This window comes from Lemur catta, chromosome 7 (genome assembly GCF_020740605.2).
Source record: "Lemur catta isolate mLemCat1 chromosome 7, mLemCat1.pri, whole genome shotgun sequence".
NCBI lineage: Eukaryota > Metazoa > Chordata > Mammalia > Primates > Lemuridae > Lemur > Lemur catta.
In genome coordinates, this window is record NC_059134.1 from 19,141,352 (window position 1) to 19,162,232 (window position 20,881).

General features: G+C 40.2%; 1 protein-coding gene across 2 annotated transcripts in view; it reads right to left on the minus strand.

The window, feature by feature from the left end:
- SORL1 (sortilin related receptor 1) overlaps nucleotides 1–20,881 on the minus strand; it is a 165,671-nt gene that overhangs the window by 105,119 nt on the left and 39,671 nt on the right. For both annotated transcript variants that reach the window (XM_045555782.1, XM_045555783.1), the window contains exons 7-11: nucleotides 9,607–9,708; nucleotides 8,428–8,597; nucleotides 3,244–3,436; nucleotides 1,408–1,525; nucleotides 1,126–1,199 (exon numbers count right to left, since the gene is read on the minus strand). In XM_045555782.1, coding sequence (XP_045411738.1) covers nucleotides 1,126–1,199; nucleotides 1,408–1,525; nucleotides 3,244–3,436; nucleotides 8,428–8,597; nucleotides 9,607–9,708 — 657 coding nt within the window. The remainder of the gene's footprint in view (nucleotides 1–1,125; nucleotides 1,200–1,407; nucleotides 1,526–3,243; nucleotides 3,437–8,427; nucleotides 8,598–9,606; nucleotides 9,709–20,881) is intronic.

The following is a 20,881-nucleotide window of genomic DNA, read 5'->3' on the forward strand; positions in this document are numbered from 1 at the left end:
ACCTGAGAATTCCAATTCCAAACTGTTCACGCTTTTGGACTACTCTGGCCTCAAACACCTCTTTTAGCTGAATATGTACTTATGTTCTCTACCATCTGTACACAGCATCTCTCTCAGCTGGAGGGAGGGTATGTATGCCCTGCCACAAATGAGATAAGGTAAGTGACAGGCCCCTGTAAACTGCAAACAGCCAAAGCGATGCTGGATATTATTACTGCTTTACACATTACATATTTAAATATGGAAATGTGCATACTGCTCTCCCACTAAGAAGCACCACGAGGATGGGAACTGGGTCTGCTAGCTCTTCTGAGAACTTGACATTACTCCTGGCATGGTGCTCAGCCGGCTAGTGGTCCTCAGTAAATTCCTGTCAAGTGATCTGTTAAGTTTTACCCTGGTGGCTCCTGGCATACACACGGTCACCACCAAAAGCAACCCCTACAGAATGAGACCAGATACATGTCCCTTGGCCTTAATAAATCACGAGAGGCTGGTGAAAAACAATTTTTTTGGAAATTCTCTAATGTCTAAAGCCGAAGCTGAATTAGCATTTTGGGGCCAAAGAACTAGCCTCACCTTCAGAATTGAGATAATGAATGCCTAAGGACCCAAATTAGTTACACAACCGTAAGGCAAAAACAGAGTCTATTTCCATAGCACAGAATGAGATGAAAGTACCCATACAGCATAGCCCAGGACAGGCTTGATTTCAACCTCACTAATGAACAAAAAATAATAATAAAAATAGCCAGTTTCAGACCTGGTACCACTACATTGTAATTTGTTGATATATTCAACAAATATTTACTGAGCACCCACACTTAGGTCCTATGGATAAAGAAGTGAGTAAAACAGACATTATCTTTGCCCTCATGGCACTCATAATCTTGGTACAATAAGTAAAATTCAGTTTTTTAAAGGCTCTATTTTGTATTTAAAGTAACTGTAACTACAAATCAGTGCAATTCATAAGTGGTTTCAGGTACCTCCCTTTACATTATAGTCATATGTGGCATTCTTGGCCTCGGCCATGGGCCATCTGTGTCCCTGCAATGTAGAGGCACAGTCCCTGTTGTCACACAAACAAGAACCAGGGTCAGGGGGAGGGGTTTGGGGGCTGACCTCTCGCCACCTGGCTCCAGCACTGCTAGAGATGTACACGTTTGTCTTGCTGGCCAAATTCTTTCCCACTGAGCCTAAAATGCAAGAGGAAGAATTATTTTTAATTTCAACAATGTCAGATAATCACCTTGCCCAACCAGAAATGCTAAGTAGTTTCTAGTAACTAAGAACACCTGAAAACCAGAGAGCGGTCACTATTAGAGATGTGGGTGATCACTCTGTATTTGGCTGCGTGTCACTGGACAACTGAACCCCCTGTGAGGTCAGGCAAAGCACACTTACCGGTGGCAATGATGAGGCCTGGAGCCGACTCCTTGGAGAGGATGGGCATTCTCCGAAGCTGCAGGTTGAGCAGCTGACTAAGGCGCTGGGCCAGATGCAGGGAACAGCCCTGGGAAAGCTATGGAACAAAAGGTCCAGGTGGTGTCAGCCCAGGATGCAATGCCTAGATCTCCCCGTGAACCCTCAGCCTGTGTTCAGGCTGGACACAGAGAGGGAAGGCCTAGCCCAGAGCAGAGCAGACTCCCAGCCTGGCTGTCTCCACCCTCCCCCAGACAGACAGGATCATCCGAACCCACATAAATGTCTCTCACTGAAGGAAAGAGAACAATAATGCCTTTAAGAAGCCTTCTGAGATTCTCCGGGAATAATAATTAGAAATCAGTGTCAACTCAACTAGATGGGAAAGGTAGCATCTAGCCACATCACCCAGAGAACCTCCTAAGTGACTCAGAACTAAAGAGAAATGAAATGATTTTGTGATACTTTCTAAGTCAGCAGAGATGTGTTTGAAATATGATTCCAGTAATTCTGTCAGAAGAAACACCAAGAATCAGAAGTAAAAAAATAAGTCTCACTGACAAGCCCCCAGATGTATAACATATGAGATACAAACACCAAAGGATTAACAATAATTTTTTAAAGTATTCTGCATTTGTGCAAAGGTGCAGGTGTGCAGGGCAAGGCTTCAACTCATTCAGTCTGGCCTCCATCACTTATACCCAGATTTTAATAGTTCTCCTGCAAACAATCAGGAAGAGGCCTTTTGCTACATGGTCATGCCCAGTTCTCCTAGCCAGAAAGTAATTGTTCAATATTATTCAGATGTGGCCAGTGTTCTAATCAGGGGAACTCTGTGTGCTTATGGTCAGGTAAAAACTGTAGCAAAGTTTGCTGGATCTACTTATTTTTGTCGCAAAAGGATCTCTAACAAATATCCTTCTTGCTAGCTTGGCCAATGAAAACTAGAGCAAATAAGGTTGGGTCTCAAAGAAATACTTATTTGCCCACACCCCTTTCTGACTCATGTTTCTTCACCTGCAAGCAAGTCTATTCTGCATCCTCAGGTAATCAGCCTCAACGCTTCCTATACATTCATTCCTTCCACCACCTAAACTCAGAAGTAGAAACCAAAAGCTGATTAACTGTCCTACAGTTCATAAATAAACTGGTCAGGGAAATAAAAAGTGGAATTTTAATGGTACCATTAATTCTATTCAACTAAAGCCTGACCCCCACAGCATGCTCAAAAAACATACCCACCCCGCTGGCCCCAACCACACCACGATCATGCTGAGTTGCTGAGGTCTGAGGACACTACGGAGGGAAGAGGAGGCACCTAGATATTAATATTTGTCTGTATCTATTTATAGCTTGCCTCTTGCCAAAATTACATTTGATGTGGTAGATCAATACTCATTGCCAACCAAATAGAGACGAAAAATCAAGAAGTGAATTCTAGGTCAAGAGTCTCCAAAAGAATTTTCCCAAGAGCCACAGACACAGCATACAGGAGAATCCACACAGCTTACCACGGACAAACAAAATTCAAAAATCCAAAAGACCAAGTAATTGTCTAACTAATACGTTCAGTTTCTCTAAAAATGAGTACTACTTGTTTTTTTCTGAGTTCCTTCTGCCTGGAAGTGGTGGTGGTGGTGCTTTGGCACAGAGTTTGGGAACTGCAAGGGTAGCACTACAGATCAAAGTTTGTTCCATGTGATATGAATGGAATAGCGATCTTGCATTTCTCTGATAAATACTTGATGTAGGAAACTACCACAGATCAGGGCTCTTTCCCTTGTGTTAAAAAGCAAAACAAGATTAAAGCATCTATACCTCACAATTGATTTTCTCTCCATATCCTGTGAAGGCTGGAGCCTGAAGAAATTCCCAGGTTCCCCCTTTGTCAAAGGTGATGACTGATCTCATGTTCTCCTCATTCATAGAACCGTTAATCAGAGTGGCAATGTAGACTCCTTGTAACCCTTCCACTCGGTGGAAGTCAGCAAATGGTTCATTTGCAAAATACCTATGATAAAAGAAAATAAACAGCTGCGAATATGAATTATTTGCTTTGTATTATATTTAATATAATATTTGCTTGCTATTGTATATAACATAAAATTTAACCATTTTAACGTATACAATTTAGTGGCATTAAGTACATTCGCAATGTTGTGCAAATATCATCACTGTTTAGTTCCAAAATATTTTCATCATTCCAAAAAGAAACCCCACAACCCTCGTCTGTCACTCTCCATTTCTCCTTCCCTCCCCAGGCCCTGGCAACCACTGATCTGCTTTCTGACTCTATGGATTTGCCTAGTCCGGTATTTCATATAAATGGAATCATATAATATGCGGCCCTCTTATATGGTTACTTTCACTTAGCGTAATGCTTTCAAGGTTCATCCATGCTATAGCATGTGCCAGTACTTCATTCCTTTTCAAAGCTAATCTGTTCTTTTTTAAAAAAGTGATGTTTTGGTTTTTTTTTTAACTTTGAGGACCAAGATGCTTATCTGATCAACAACTCCTAACAGGGGGTTTAGAATAATGAATACAATGTACGAAAGTTGCCGTCAGAGTCACATCTATTTCCTCACTATGGAAATTGACCCCAAATCCTCCAGTGAGCCTTGACAAACAGAAAACATTAAGCCAGAATTGCAAGACACTAATAACAATGCTGAGGCTTAAATTTTAACCCAATCTGTAGGAAGACAGCTAAGCCACAGCCGCTGTCCAGGTACTTACAACCCAATTATCCAATGCCCTGATCAGACAGAAGCCCAACAGAACTGGTCGTTCCTTCATAAAGAAACAGCACATACAAGGATGGTTCTAGAAAGCCTGAGTTTATATCTGTTAACAGTGAAGCAGAGAATAAGGACCTCCCAGGCTTTAACCACTGTGCTAAAATACTGTGATTTCACTGGAAAGTCGTTTTGTGCTAAAACGGAACACACATTGCAAATGTGGATGGATCTTTGAGAAACTGTGACCATGGTTCGACAGGAAGTGTGTGCCCTTCATATGGAGGGTTCTAAGCTACAGGGCTACAGCGTTAAGGCAGGGAACTGCTTTTCTGTCATCTGCCACACAATCTCTCCAGCTGGATGACTGTTCTGCCACCTCAAACAGAAAGACACAAATGACAACCTTTGAGGCAGAAAAAGGAAAAAGTGGGGAGCACCACAAGGCTACTTATGACTGAGAGACTGAGCAAAATCCTAAATAAAATGCCGAAGTTGAGACCAAACTCTCTGACGTGGTGTCCTCGGGTCTGTTTTAATTAGATTTCAGGCACTTCCTTAGGAACCGGCTGAAGGCCTATTACCCTCCTGTTCTGTTTACTTCTGTTCTACTTCTTTTGATTCTATCATCATGAAATCTGCCATCCCAAGGTTTATGGGCTTCTTTCATATATCTGGGAGGTCTGAGTTTCTCTCATTTGGACGAGCCCTGTTCCTTCCCCCCAGCCATAGTCCTGGGAGTTTTATCTTTTACTTCCCAAGCAGAAGCCTTCCCGCCGCTCCCCACTCCCGGCCCTTAGTCCCAGCCCATCCTTTCATTTCCGCTCTTGACCTGCCTAAGTACCTTCTCTCTGAGAGTCTGTTTTCTTCCATGTCATCCTCACTGGCCCTCACCAGAGCTTCGCTTCTCCCCTTCTTCCCAGAGTGCCCTGGGCCAAGACTCACTCACCAGGTCCCCTTCGGCCACACTCAGTACAGAATCCATGCCCTGTAGCCACTCCCGCCAACCGGCCGTGCCCCTCCTTAAGGTGCCCCCAGGGACCTGACATCTCATCAGTGCATGAGTTCCCCCCAAGCAGCCAATATCTTGCTACTGCTTTCCATAAAACTCCTACCCCGCACACCCCACCAATGCCAGGGTCATCCCTATTAACAGTTCTTTCTCCATTGCCCTAAGTAAACTAGAACCAGGTTGTGGGCATCACACTTTCCTGTTTAGTTCAAAGAATACCTCATTTCAAATACCTCAGAGGTTTATTCTAAGCCAGTTTACCCATGTAACCTGCTCATTCACCCTTATCCCATGTCATCTGGCTGAGATGGAGACGCAGAAGACAAAACGTCACTCAACTGAGCACAACTGAACCTCTCTAGTCCTGAGATAAATCTGAGAATAAGAAAACTGAGTTGGATGCTGGTCACTGACTCCTGACGTGAAATCTATTTTCAATTTCTTAACTGGACTGTACACTCAGGCAAGGCCGGGGGACCTTCGTAACTACATTCAGGGCCACCTGTATGCGTGAGGTGGCCCGATGGCCACATCAGTGAAGCTACTATGAAGAACCCCTCTCTCTGGCTTCTGACTCCTCCTCTGCCGTGTCATAAGATATTCATCCAGATTATCTAACAAACGAGGAAGACAAGGAAATCTTTAGCCAGCTATGACATACCCACCCCATAGCCAGAGGCTCTCAAAGGTAACAAAGCAAAAAAGCATCAGTGAAAGGCTGGAGAGATGATTCATGATTTTAATTACAAAAAAGGAGAATATTATCCACCCATAAAAATGAATGAGGTACTGGTATATGCTATACACAGATGAACCTTGAAAACATTATGCTAAGGGAAAGAAGCCAGACACAGAAAATCACATATTATATGATTCCATAAATATGAAATACCCAGAAAAGGTAAATCCACAGAGACAGAAATGAGCCTGATGGCTGCCAGGGCATGGGAGGAGGGGACAGTGGGGATAAACTGCTTCATCAGTATGGGGGTTTTCTTTTTTAGAGATGAACAGGTTTTGGAATTAGATAGAGATCATAGTTGTACAACACCGTGAATGCACTAAATGCCACTCAATTGCTCACTTTAAAATGGTTAAGTTTATGGTGTGTGAATTTCACCTCAATAAATTATTTTAAAAAAAAAAAAAAAAGGAGGTAGGAGCTGCCACTGACCAAACTAGGACAATCTGAGCATCAAAATGAATCATGGCAGGAACGGTGTATAACACATTAAATAATAAATAATCTTCGAGTCTGCTGGGGGGAAGAAAAGAAATGAAAGATAACAGCACCTCTAAAGGAGAGGAAAGAGGAAGTGGAGAGCTCTATTGGAGACCAGGTAGAATGCTGGGTGCTCGGATGGCTAACAGGCAGCTCCTACCTGATAAGTCCAAAACCGCACGCGGGATCTCTGCCCCACACCTGCCGCTGGCCCAGCCCTCCCTGACACACTGGGCAGCCATCACGCAGCGGCTCAGGCCAAGCAGCAGTGGTCCCTCAGCTCCTCCTTCTCTCAGACCCCTTGTCCAATCCCTAGGCAGATCCCACTGGCTCTCATTTCCAAATATATTTAGAACCTGACCATCTCTGTCATCTCCACTGCGACTGCCCTGGGTCCAGCCAGCATGCATCCCCACTGGCCTGGATTTCTGTAATACTTTCACAACTAATCTTCCTGTTCCCACCTTGGTCTGCCTACAAGAGTCAAATTTCCACACAGCCTTGAAGATAATTGTAAAGATGAGTCACACGGGTATTTACTTAAAATTATTTATAACACCCTCATTTTGTTTTATGTTCTTTTCTTTATATAATGCAATTTACAGTTTTTTAAATGGAAAAAAAATTAACAGGTTAAGTCAGATGATATCCGATCAAAACCTTCCATTTCACTTAGAAGAAAAAAAAAGTTCTTCAGATGCCCTTGAAAGCCCTGTAGGTTCTGAGCCACCCTGCTCTCTTGGGTTCTGTCTCTCACTTCTTTCTCCCTCCTTCAGCCCTTTGAACCACCCCTGGCCTCCTCTCTACTCCTGCAATACACCAAGGCAGTCAGTCCCACCTCAGCATCACTGTGCTTACTGTCCCCTCCGCCTACAGTGCTGCTCACCCAGGTGCCTGCCCGGCTCCCTCCCTCATGTAACTCAGGCACCTGCTCAAATCCCTCACTCCAGGAGCAGCCTATAGAAAAGAACACCCTTGCAAACCCCTGACCCCTCACCTTGCTTTATTTTTCTTCTCAGCATGTTACCAGGCATATCACATATTTGCTTACACTCTGTCTTCCCCAACTAGAATATAAGCTCCATGGATGGAAGAGGGACTTCATTCTGATTTTTCATTGCTGTATATATTATTTCATGGCTGTACCTAGAACACTGTCTGGCAGAGAGGGGCAGCAGACTTGTTGAATAAACCAGCAATGGAACGAACTGCCCCCGAGAGCAGAGACAGCAGACACAGGGCATGCCCTCTGACCTGGTGCTCATGGTCTGAGAGCCAGACCCCAGCCCAGACCAGCCAGCTTCATGCAGGAGACTCTTTCCAAGAGCAGAGAGGGACCCTAACCAGTCATACAGGTCACAAAAGCTGGCTTGTCAAGCGACAAATGAGCATCAATGGCCCTGAAAGGATCTTAAAAGGATCCCTCCCAAACCCCCAACTCCTTTGCAGCCCCTCAATGGGCGTGGTGCTCAGAGAATGCCCATCGCTGGGACCGCAAAACAGCACCAAGCATATGATTTATGGATAAAAGGATCAATGACGTCAGTGCCTTTCCTACAAAATGACACCATTAATATTACCTTTAAAAAGAAAAAAGAGTAATGATGTCAATTAACCTCAACCACTTGGAGGCAGAGCCCTGTGGCCACATGCGCCAGCTCTCGCTGACCTGATGTCTTCTAAGTTCTCTTTCCCACTGGCTCAGAGACCACAAAACCAGATAACCCAATAAAGGGAGCCCAAGGGAGTGGCTGACAGAGTGGCTATGACCCTAAATATCATTCAGAGCAGCGGTTTGCAGCCTTGGCTGCACGTACGAATCACCTGGGGATCTTCTTAAAATCCTCCTGCCCGGATCACACCCCAAACCAATTCCATTGTGATTTCTGGGCAGGTGAACCAGGCATCGTGGTTTCTGAAAGCTCTCCCGTGAGTTCCACATGTGCAGCCAATGCCGAAAACCACTGAACCAGGGAGAGGCAGTTGGCTGTGTTGTCTAAGAAGGCAGGGGAGGGACCCAGTCTCCTTACCTCACCAAGGTGTCACTGCCAGCCCCTCCCGGGCTGTAATAAAGCACGTTCTCCAGGGACAGGGAGAATTTCAGCCCTTCTGCCTCTGAGATGTATAAATTGGTGCGGTTGTTACTGTGACTGACACACACAAACACCTGGTCCTCGGAGGCATCTGCGATGTAATATTCCTTTGGAATCAAAAGTCAAAGATACATAAATCAAAAACAAATATGCCCTGTGGGGCTTTTTCTATACCCAGGAAAGCAATGACTTTCAAACGTCCCAGTGATAAGAGTGGGCCTAACAACCCACGGGAAATTCCTTAATCTTGGCAAAGAAGCTTGGACAACTTCTCCTTTGGAGAGCCAGAGGCAGGTCTGCAGCCCGCACAGGGTCCTTATTGGCAAACGGGGCACAAAGTAAGCATGGGCCACTGAACTCCATAAATGACCTAAAAACCTCTTTTTAGTTAATAATGTCTCCTTCTTTTCCCCCCATGAGACCTTTCAATATAGATATAGATTCGTGTGCATTTCATTTCCCTTTCTTTTCCCTAAGGTGACTAGAAGAAGGTGGAACCCACAGAAACTAGCAAAGAGCTGGCAAGACCATTCTCCACCACATCCCCTCCAAGTACTAGCCTTGCACCACACCAATGCCAATGCCAAGGCCTGCCAAGGAGCCCTCCCCTGTGGTCACTTCCGATGACCCAGCCCATGCTGATTTCTCCACGTTAACATGCTGCGTATTCAAGCACTTGACTACATATGGCTGCTTCTTGTGCTCTGTTCTTGGTCTCTCCAAACTGTCTGTTACTAAAAGATGAGACCCAAATCTTACCCATTTTAGGAACCTAGCCATCTGCAAGCAATACAGCAGGTATGTGATAAAAAGCTCCTATTGCATGTAAACTTCCCATTGCTTCAGAACTGGCACACTTAGGCCACTGACTCTGGCTCCAACCTCTCTGCCAGTCCTGCTCCACTTAAAGCAAATTAAGGTTCCTGCTCAGCTCCGCTTCAGTGAAGTGAGGAACAACAGGTCAAGATGCCCAAAGCATAAGGGCTCATTCTCTCTAGAAAGTGACTTCAGGGAGCCGCCATAAAATCCCCACAGCAGGACATCCCCACAACACCCTTCCCCTGACCTCTTGGGGACAGTAACACTTCCTCCTAGCCTCACCCAGACCCCACTCACATTAATAGGATGTCTTGTGACAAACTGGGCTGGTCGCATGGGCTTCCGGCCAAAGGAGACCCAGAGCTGGACAGAAGGCTGCTGCTGGCCACCCAAGAGATGCTGCCAAGGAAGAAGAGAAAAGTATTAATTGTGCCAGATTGTAGCCACTGAAAACAAGCAAAAAAGAAAACAGAAAAGTTAGACCCCTCCAAATCTACTACGAACACAAAATAGAGAATGCAACTGCAAATTCACATTTCTGCAGCGTCTGCCATCACTGGGCAGCTTGGACTGTGCTGCTTTACCCTGGAAACCTGATCCACCATAGATCCTAGATACTCCACGGGCATTAGATGAGGAAGGACAATGGCATGATGGGAGAACTTGGACGAGGGGAGAGTGTTTGAGGCTGCCAAGGCTTAAGCAGAGTGGGAGGGGGAGGATTGTGTGATGTGGCTAAAGAGACAGGCAGGGTGCAGTCTACAGCCCCCAAACCACCAGAGGATGGGATCAGCCACACACTGTGCACAGAAAACACATTCTCTTCTCCTTCCGACTCCTATTTTTAGATTGCAAAGGATACTCCAGTCATAAGGCTTTAATTTGCATCAAGACTTCAGGGAATCTTCATTGATTCTGTTTTTTAATCTGAATACTTCTTATTGAATAAGGTCTTTCGTTAGAATATATATTCATTGGCAGAATATTCAACATGACATTGACCACCATCACATTGCATTTTAGAGATTTTAAGCCACAGCTGGAATCTTGAAAATGTATATAAAAGCACTAGGTTAAGAGCTAGCTCTACCACCTAAGGAAATCACAAAATCTCTTCTAGCCTTTGGTTTATTCATGCACAAAATGAGAAGCTTATGTGCATCTAGACTTCCACTTAAATTATCTAAAAACCTGTAAATATATGTACAAAATGTTTACATATATGCACTTAGTCATTTTGCTAGGGAGGATCCATGCCTATTAATACTATCAGATTCTCAAATAAGTCTCTGACTCAAAAAAGGGTAAGAACTGCTATAAAGGCTCTACGTGGTTTCTTTCAGCTCTAAAAGAACGTGACCAAGAATTGAAGGCAAATGTTGCACACATATCAAGGAAGACACAGGGAGACACACAAACACTACCTGAGGACCAAGCTGAAAAAGTTACTTTTGATTCATTTGAGAGGTGTATATATTCAAATTACCACTGAACAAAATGATTAAAAATAGTTTGTTTTAAAGAAGCCAGTTAGAGAGGTACAAAAGACTGCCTTTCCAAAATGGTAACTTGAAAACCACAATAATAGCTTATACTCAGCGTGGGGCCATAGGAAATGACAGATCTATTAAAAATATACAAACATAGTACTTGAATGAAAAAACAGTTCCCAGCAAAATTGTTACATATAAATTCCAAAAGCCCTCATTAAGTCGATAAAATGTTATAGCTTTGTCAGATGATTAGTTTGTTACTCTACATACATATAAATATTTATGAATATATAAATACACAAATACCAATGAAATACACATTTTTATGCTTTACATTTTTTTCACGATTTCCAACTGTGAGTACAGCTTAAAAAGGATTAATTTCTCAGTGACACCCGGGCCCATCATTAGTTAAAAGTACTTAATGATTGCTGCTAGGAGCCCTGAGAATTGAGAATATATTTCACAGGCCAGTCTCACCCCATAAATGCAAAACTCACAGAATACTGGGGTCATTAGAAAAATCTCAGAATGCATCCAACCCACTACCTTACGGGAGAATCATTCCTAAACCTGAACAATTCAGGTTCACTCCTAGTGGATTCCTAAAGAGTTATTACTTTACTGCCACCAAGGAAAATATTAGCAATTAAACTATTGATGGTAAGATGCACTACAGGGCCTTGACACTTGTTTTAATAAACCACAGGTTTTTGGTAAGTTTGTTTTGTTTTGTGTCACTATTATTAGAAAAGTAAAACGTGCTCATGGAAAACATCCAAGAGCTAGATGGGTAGAAGGTAAAACGCAGAAGTGCAGCTCTGATTCTCAGTCCCACATCCCACTCTACCTGCTGCAGTGCCCACTGGCTAACAGCTCTCATGCATTCCTTCAGAAACGTTCTGTGCCATCACACACAGCATATTTATATAGTGACAGACACTGCTACACTCACCCCCAACATCCATCATACCACCCAGTCAGGTTCTCCCAGACTGGTTCTCTACCTTTTCAGCAGCTATGTGTGGTCATGTGACTAAGTACTAGTCAATGAGATGCAATGCTGGGATCAAAAAGACAATTAAGGAATAAGACATGGTTTCTTTCTTCTAGGAGCCATCAGTCTAGGGAGATGTAAGACATATCTAGGAAAGAAATAGCATATGTCACGGCCATTTGGGGATTAAAAATACCAAATTGTTTATAGCCTTACTACTAGGATTCTTTGGGGCCATGGTTCTGTTATACACACTGATCTATGGGTCTTTATGCACAGAAACAAAGGGAACCAGTGTTCATGCTGGATTTCTAGGAAGGCCGCTTAAAGGGCCTAAATTAGCTGGAAGAGGTCCTCCTTTGGCCTTTCTGTCTTTCCTTATTCTTCCTAACTGCACTAAGGACTCAAAGACTAGTGTGGACAGCTTGGAGCATGAAGTAACCTGGAGAATAAAAATCACTACTTAGCACTGTAGAACAGAAAGATAGAAGCCTGGGTCTCTAATAACACCAGAACACCAACACACCAGCCCTAGACTGCCTACAACTAAACTCCCATCTTAAATAAGCTACTTTTATTTCTACTGTTACCAGTGGCCTAACACAATTCCAAATTGATACAGGCAATCAAGTTTTTCACATACAAATGGGATCATGTACTGTTGTGCAACTTAACTTTTAGCCATTAACAGTGTATCTTACTATTCTATAATTTAAATTTGTATCACTAATAGTGTATTTAAACATCTTTCCATTTAACAGCTATTGACAGGCCTTTAGGTTATTTCCAGAAGCATTCTTCAATGAACACACTTCCATATACCATTTTCGGAACTTCACAACAGTATTCTATAGGATGCATTCTTTCTTAGAAGAATTCCTAAGTCAAAATTTTTAATAGTCATCATGAAATGGCCCTCCTAAAAGGTTAGCCAATTAATACATCCACTAGCACATATACCTTCATCAAAAACTAGGAATTATTTAAATGTCAATCTTACGGGATCTAAAAACTTATAAGAAGATTTTTTAAATTTTCTTTTTCATTTCTCATGATTAAAAACAAATTAAGGGCTGGGTGTGGTGGCTCAGACCTGTAATCCCAGCACTTTAGTAGACCAAGGCAGGAGGATCGCTTGAGGCCAGGAGTTTAGAGACTCCATCTCCAAAAAAAACTTAAAAATCAGCCAGACATGGTGGTGTGCACCTGTAGTCCTAGCTACTCAGGAGGTTGAGGCAGCAGGATTGCTTGAACCCAGGAGTTTGAGGCCACAGTGAGCTACAATCATACCCACTGCACTCCAGCCAGGGCAACTAGACCTGTCTCTAAAAATTAATTAATTCGTATCTGAATAACCTCAATTTCAATTTATATTTCAGATTACGTCAAGAAAAGAAATGGAGGATTAAGGAACTAAATAAATGACACATTCTTATCAAATGAAGGGCAAAGGATATTGCAGTGAGCTGTTCAACTAAAAGTTTTACAGTAGTCCAGCTAGAGAAAACTGGTGGAAGAACTGAGGTATCCAAGGCAGGTAGTACCACAGGGATACCAGGTCAGAAGCACCTGAGCCACAGCATTTGCTGCCGCATTCTCCTCTGGAGCAGTAACAAAGTTTCAGCAAAACATCATTATCAGCATCAGCGTCATTTACAACAAACATAAAAAATACACAGCTAAGATATGACATCTGGGATATTCCAGGGGAAAAAAAAATATTAAGTAGTGGGTAGATAGCTAAAGAGAGGTTAGCAAACGTAGGTAAGTAATACTGAAGCTAGCTGAGGGCACATGGGGAGGTCATAACAGTATTAACTGTTCTTTTGTGTAAGTTGGAAAATGTCCATAACAAAGTTTACAAAGTTAATATTAATTGGAAGCCCTTCTAGAATGGCAAAGAAATCTCGAAATCCACTCATCCATAAAAGCAAGAAAAACAATTACAAAAATTCTCAAAATCAACTTTTTCAGAATTCTGATAATTAAATAAAGGTTTGCAAAAATCCAAGGAGCATTTATTCAGGAACAATGGCTGAATCTTGGCAAAAACAGCCAACTTTGTGATGTTTTCATTTGCCCCAATCCCATTCCCCCACTCCCCCAGCTCTGTGGTAGCCTTGGAAACCCACAGCCTCACATTTACAATAGCTGTGAAAAATAGCAGCCTAGCAGCCACTAGAGAAGACAAAACAGGTTTAGAGCTCCCAAAAAGCCTGACCTGTCTGGTAGCTTACAGGAATGCTGTCTTCTCAGGTCTTATCTTTATATAACCTCACTCAGCTCACTATATAAACAGCCCTATAGCCAGCCAGGGTATTTATGGAAAACAGTAAGTGACAACTGCCAAATGTTTAATATTGCAGCTGCCAGAGGCAGTATTATCAGTTGGGACTAACAAGAGGCTAACTAAACAGCTTAAAAGGAAAAACTGGGGAAGAAGATGTCCTTAGAGGCTTTGATAAGCTCTGAAATATTCCTGAGACTCTACAAGGTTAAGCAGATAAGAGCTGTGAGTACCCTCAGGAAGTAATTGAAAGGGGTCAAATCTCTTACCTCTGGCTAATTTTGAGACTGCACGAGCAGGAAGTGAAGGCTAGGGCAGAGTTGTAAGTTGCCTGCCAGCACATACCCAGAGGCCATCAACAAATGCTGAGAGACTTATTGGTTCAAAGCATTTAAGAAAATCTCTACCAAGTCATTAGCTGACCACTAAGCTAAACTACCAGACACTTCAGTGGCTATACATGATAAAGAATACAAACTTCACAGCAATAGCACAGGAAACTCACTGAACAAAAAACCAGCAATGACAACAAACAGCAACAAGGAAAACCCCGAGAAGTTGGTATTTCGATGTCAGGAGCTGCCACAACATTTAAAATGTCCAATTTTTAACAAAAAAATTACAAGACGAGCAAAAAAACAGTGAAGTATGGCCCATACATAAGTAAAAAGAACACTCAATAGAAAGTGTCCTGAGAAAGTTCAGATATTAGACTTAGTAAACAAAATATTTAAATCAGCTATCATAAATATGTTCAGAGAACTAAACGAAATCATGTATAAAGTATCATAGGAAAGCATGAGGACAATATCTCATCAAATAGAGAATATCAAGAAGGAAATAGAAATTATTTTTTAAAAGAAACCAATAGAAATACTGCAGTTGAAAAGTACAATAACTCAAAAGAAAAATTCAGAGGGCTTGGACAACAGATCTGAACTGGTGGAAGAAAAAAGCTTTAAGACACGTCAATTGTGATGACTCAGTTCAATGAAAAGAGCAAAAGAAGAGTTTGAAAAATAATCAGAGCCCAAAAGACCTAGGGGACACCATCAGGTGTCCTAACATATGCATTATAGGAGTCACTGATGAGATGACAAAGGAAGAGAAAGAATATTTGAAGAAATAATGATCAAAAACTCCCCAAATTTGATAAAAAATAAATAAATCCAGTAAGTTCAATGAATTCCCAGCAGGATAAACTCATACTTGGGTACACCACAGTAAAACTGTAGAAAAGCCAAAGATTAAGAATCTTGAAAGCAGCCAGGCACAGTGGCTTACACCTGTAATCCTAACACTCTGGAAGGCCGAGATAGGAGGATCGCTTGAGCCCAGGAGTTTGAGGTTGCAGTGAGCTGTGATGACGCCACTGCACCCTACCCAGGGTGACAGAGTGAGACTCTGTCTCAAAAAAAAAAAAAAAAAGAATCTTGAAAGCAGCAAAATAAAAGTGATTCATCACACATAAGTAGTCCTCAATAAGACTAAAACTGTACTGATGGGCTTAAAATGTATAAATATGAGACAATAATAGCACAAAGGGAGGCAATGAGCTATATAGGAACCAAGATTTGGTACACTATTGAAGTTAATTTATGAATTGTTTGTTGTAATCCCCAAAGCAAGCATTAACAAAATATCCAGGGAAAATATTTAATAAAAGTACAAGGGAATGAAAATCTCACCCTAGAAAATATTTAATACAAAAGAAGGCAGTAATGGAGGAGCAGAGGAACGAAAAAAAAAAAGCAACAAAAAAAAACCCAAAACCATGAGACATATAGAAAGCAAATAGTAAAATAACAGATGTACAGCCTACTTTTTAGTAATTATATTAAATGTAAGTAGATTAAACACTCTAATCAAAAAGCAGAAATTAGAACAGATAAAAGATCTGACACAACTATATGTTATCTACAAGAGTTCAAAGACACAGACAGATTGAAACTAAAAGAAAAGAAAACAATATACTACATAGACAGTACTCAGAGAAAGATAAGCAGCTAAAGTAATAGGCAAAATAGACTTTAAGGCAAATATAGTTACTAGAGACAAAGGGCATTTTATAATGACAACAATCATAAACATACATGCACCTAACAACAGCACTCCAAAGCACATGAAGAAAATCTGCCAAGATTGAAGGGAGAAATAAATAATTCAAGAATAATAGTTAGAGATTTTAACACAGATTTCCCCACTTTCAATATACAAAGAATAAAACAGAAAACAAAACAGACCTGAATATCACTATCAACTAAGTAGACTTAAACATCTACATAATACCCCAAAACACATTCTTCTCAAAGCAAATGAAACATTCTCAAGAATAGACCATATGTTAAGTCTTAAAATAAGCCTCAATAAACGTAAAAGAAACTGAAACCATATTATGAAAGTATGTTCTGTGACCATAATGGAATGAAATTAGAAACCAAAAAGAGAAGGAAACTTGGAAAATTCACAAATATATGGAAATTAGCCAACATATTCCAAAATCATCAATGGATCAAAAAGAAATCACAAGTCATTAAAAAATACTTTAAGATGAATGAAAATGATAACAGCATACCAAGCATATGGGATGCAGCTAAAGCAGTGCTTGGAGAGAAATTTATACCTATAATCACTTATATTAAAAAAAGAAGAAAAATATCAAATCAATAACCTGATTTTCCACCTTAAGAACCTAGAAAACTAAGGGCAAACTAAACCCAATGCAAATAGAAGGAAAGAAGATTAGAGTGGGAATAAATGAAATAGAGAATAGAAAAACATAAAGAAAATCACTCAAACAAAACACTGGTTCTTTCAAGAGATAAACAAAATTTACAAACTAGACTACAAGCTAGATTGAACAAAAAGAGGGAAGACTCAAATTACTAAAATCAGGAAAGAAAAGAAGCATCACTATTGGTCTCACAGAAATAATAAGGATTTTAAGTGAACACTATGAATAATTGAACAATGACCTAGATTAAATGAACAAATTCATAGTGAGATACAAATTACTGTAACTGAATCACAAAGAAATTTAGAAACCTAAAGAGACTGAGTTAGTAATCAAAAAACTTCCCACAAAGATAAGCCTAGGTCCAGAAGTCTTAAGTGGTAAATTCTGCCAACATAAAGGATAAAAATGATTATAAACCAAGACCAAGTGGGATTTATCCCAGAAATACAATGTTGGTTTAACATATTTAAAAAAAATAAATGTAATATACAATATTAATAATGGATAAAAAAAAGAAACATATGATTATCCCAACTGACACAGAAAAATCATTGACAAAACCCAACACATTTTCATGATAAAAACACTCAACAACCTAGGAATAGAAGGGAACTTCCTCAACCTGGTAAACGACATCTAGAAAAACCCCACAGTCAAAAATTATACTCAATGGTAAAAGACTGAATGCTTTTCCCCTAAGATCAGGAATAAGAATGCCTGCTCTCTTCACTTCCTTTCAACATTTTACTAGAGGTCCTAGCCAAGGTGGTTAGGCAAGAAAAAGAGCTATTAATAAAAGGCCTCTGGACTGGAAAGGAAGAATTAAAACTATCTCTATTAGCAAATAATATTATCTTGCATACAGACAATCCTAAGAATCTGCCAAAAAATAAATAAACAAATAATAAAGAAAGGTGTTCAGCAAGGTTGCAGAATACAAGATCAATATATAAAAATCAATTGTATTACTATACATTAGCAATTAACCATCTGAAAATGAAATTAGGAAATGAATCATTTACAATGGAGTCAAAAAGAATAAAATACTTAGGAAAAAATTTTAACAAAAGTAGTACAAGACTTGTACATTGAAATCTAGAAAACACAGTTAAAAGAAATTAAAGAAAGCCTAAATAAATGGAAAGCTATCCCTTGTCTATGCACTGGAAGACAATATATTAAGATGGCAATACTCTCCAAATTGATCTGTAGATTCAACACAATCCCTATCAAAATCCCATCTGCTTTTTTTTTGCAAAAATTGAAAAGCTGATCTTAAAATACATGTTGGAAATGAAAGGAACCCTGAATAGCCAATACAATCTTGAAAAAGAACAAAGTTAGAGGGTTCTAACTTTCCAAATTCAAAACTTACTACAAAGCAACAGTAATCAAGACAGTATGAAGCTGATATAAGGACAGACATTTAGATCAATGGAATAGATTTAAGAGTCGAGAAATAAATCCTTATACTTATGTTCAATTAATTTTCAACAAAGGTGCCAAGATAATTCAAAGCACAAAGCACAGTCTTTTCAACAAATGGTGCTGGGACAACTTGTTATCCATATGCAAAAGAATGAAAGTGAGTATCTACTTCATACTAGATACAAAAATTAATTTAAAATGAATCACAGACCTAACTGTAAGAGGTAAAACTATAAAACTCTTAAAGGAAAAGAGAAGCATATCTTCATGATCTCTGATTGGGCAATAGTTTCTTAGATAAAACACCAATAGCACAAGCAACAAAACAAAAAATAGATAAACTGGACTCCATGAAAATTAAAAACTTTTGTGCTGAAAAAGATACCATCAAGAAAGTGAAAAGACAACCCACGGTATGGCAGAAAATATTTGCAAGTTATATATCTTGCATATAGAACATATACAGAATAAAGAACTATTACAACTCAACAATAAAGAGATAACCCAATTTAAAAATGGACAAGGGATCTGAATAGACATTTTTCCAAGAAAGATACACAAATGGCCAACAGGCACATGAAAATATGCTCAACATCCTTAGCCATCAGGAAATTCAAATCAAAACCTCAGTGAGATACCACTTCACACTTAACAAGCATAGCTATAATCAAAAAGACAGACAATAACAAATGTTGACAAGGATGTGGAAAAATTGCAACCCTAATACATTGCTGGTGGGAATATAAGATGGTGCAGTCCCTTTGCACAACAACTTGGCAGTTTCTCAAAAAGTTAAATATAGAATTACTGTATGACCCAGGAATTACACTTCCAGGTATGCACCCAACAGAACTAAAAACAGATGCCCACACACAAACTTGCACACGAATGTTCATAGCAGCACTATTCATGATAGTCAAAAAACAGAAACAACTCAAATGGCCACCAACAATGGAAAAATGAAATGTTATATCCACTACAATAGAGTACTACTCAGCCAATAAAACTGATTAAAGTAATGAGAAATGCTACGACATGGATGAAACTTGAAAACATTATGCTATGAAAGAAACCAGTCACTAAGGTCACATATTGTATGATTCCCTTTACACAAAATATCCAGGATAGGCAAATCCATAAAGACAGAAAGTAGGTTAGCGGATACCAGTGGCTGGGAGGAGGAGGGAAGTAATGCTAATAGGTATGGGGTTTCTTTTGGAGGTGATAAGAATGTTTGGAATTAGATAATGATGATCATTGCACAACCTTATAAATATACTAAATACCATTTAATTGTACACTTAAAAGGGGTGAATTTTATGGCATGTGAATTGTATCTCAATACAGGTGTTATAAAAAATTAACATTAATTTTTAATTTATTGGAATTATAGTTTTTTAATCTGTAAATGTCTAAGTGTTACTAGTGTATATGAGAATTATAAGCTTATTACTTAGCTTATATTTAGTTAGACCTAGGTTTATATTTGTATACATTTAGGTAACATAATTAAAATAGTTTGTAAATAGTTTGGTTTAGGTCAGTTATCCTATAATTCACAACCCAGTTTTGATCAGCTAACTGCTCCTCTGGAAGCCCACAATACCCTGAAGCAATTTCTAAGCTTTTCTGTTATCTCTGATCAACATTAGGGACTTTAAATTAGCATAATGAAAGTTAGAAATTGGTTTTTCAATAGTGAAATTAGTGTTTGGCCAGTATCATGAAAATACACAGGGGCTCTCGCAGGGACAATCAGTGGCATTCAAGGTATCTGAATTGACGACAATATTCTAAATATACCATCACATTAACAAGCATAACAGTTTAGATGCCTGTAACCTGTACTTTTCAAGATAACACCTTAGACTTGTCAAGAACTCGCAGTTTTGGTTGCCCCATGCCTACGGTAAGGGTAACAGACAAAAGGGGTCAGCAAACTTTATTTGTAAAGGTCCAGATGGGAGATATTTTGGGCTTCGTGGGCCATATTGCCTCTCTGTAGCTATTCAATTCTGCCACTGGGGCATGAAAGCAGCCCTAGACACCACATAAGCAAATGAGTATGCCTGTGTTCCAATAAAACTTCATTTACAAAAACAGGTGGCAGGCCATAGTCCGCCAGTGCCTACTCTAGAACATAGTGTTGCGATGTGCAAGGTGCGGGTGGCTGCCTCATCTATAAGCACACAGAGACTTTCATCAAGCCCACCGATCACATTCTTGCTTACTGATACATGTTAGTGCAAGACGTGTGAGCCTGGCTCGCACGATAATCTGGTAGTGAGGCTGTAGGGGAGTACCTAACCCTCATCCATCTCAAATGTTTTAGCAACCGCTATCTACTAGAAAGAACCCAACAGTTGTATATTACCAAATTAACACATCACAGAGGCACCTTGTTGTTTCTATAATGGCCCTATCATTTTGATGTAGACTATTAAGACAAATAAGTAACCTTCATGTCAAAAAGCAAGGAATAAAAATAAACTTAGGATAAGAAAAAAGCACATATGAAGCCAGAGCCGGCCAACAGGATACCAGTCCTGGAGACCTGGGCGCCAGCTCCAGACCAGAACTCAGGTGGCTGAAAAAGCAACTTGCAAAACATTATAATCATTCATGAGGCT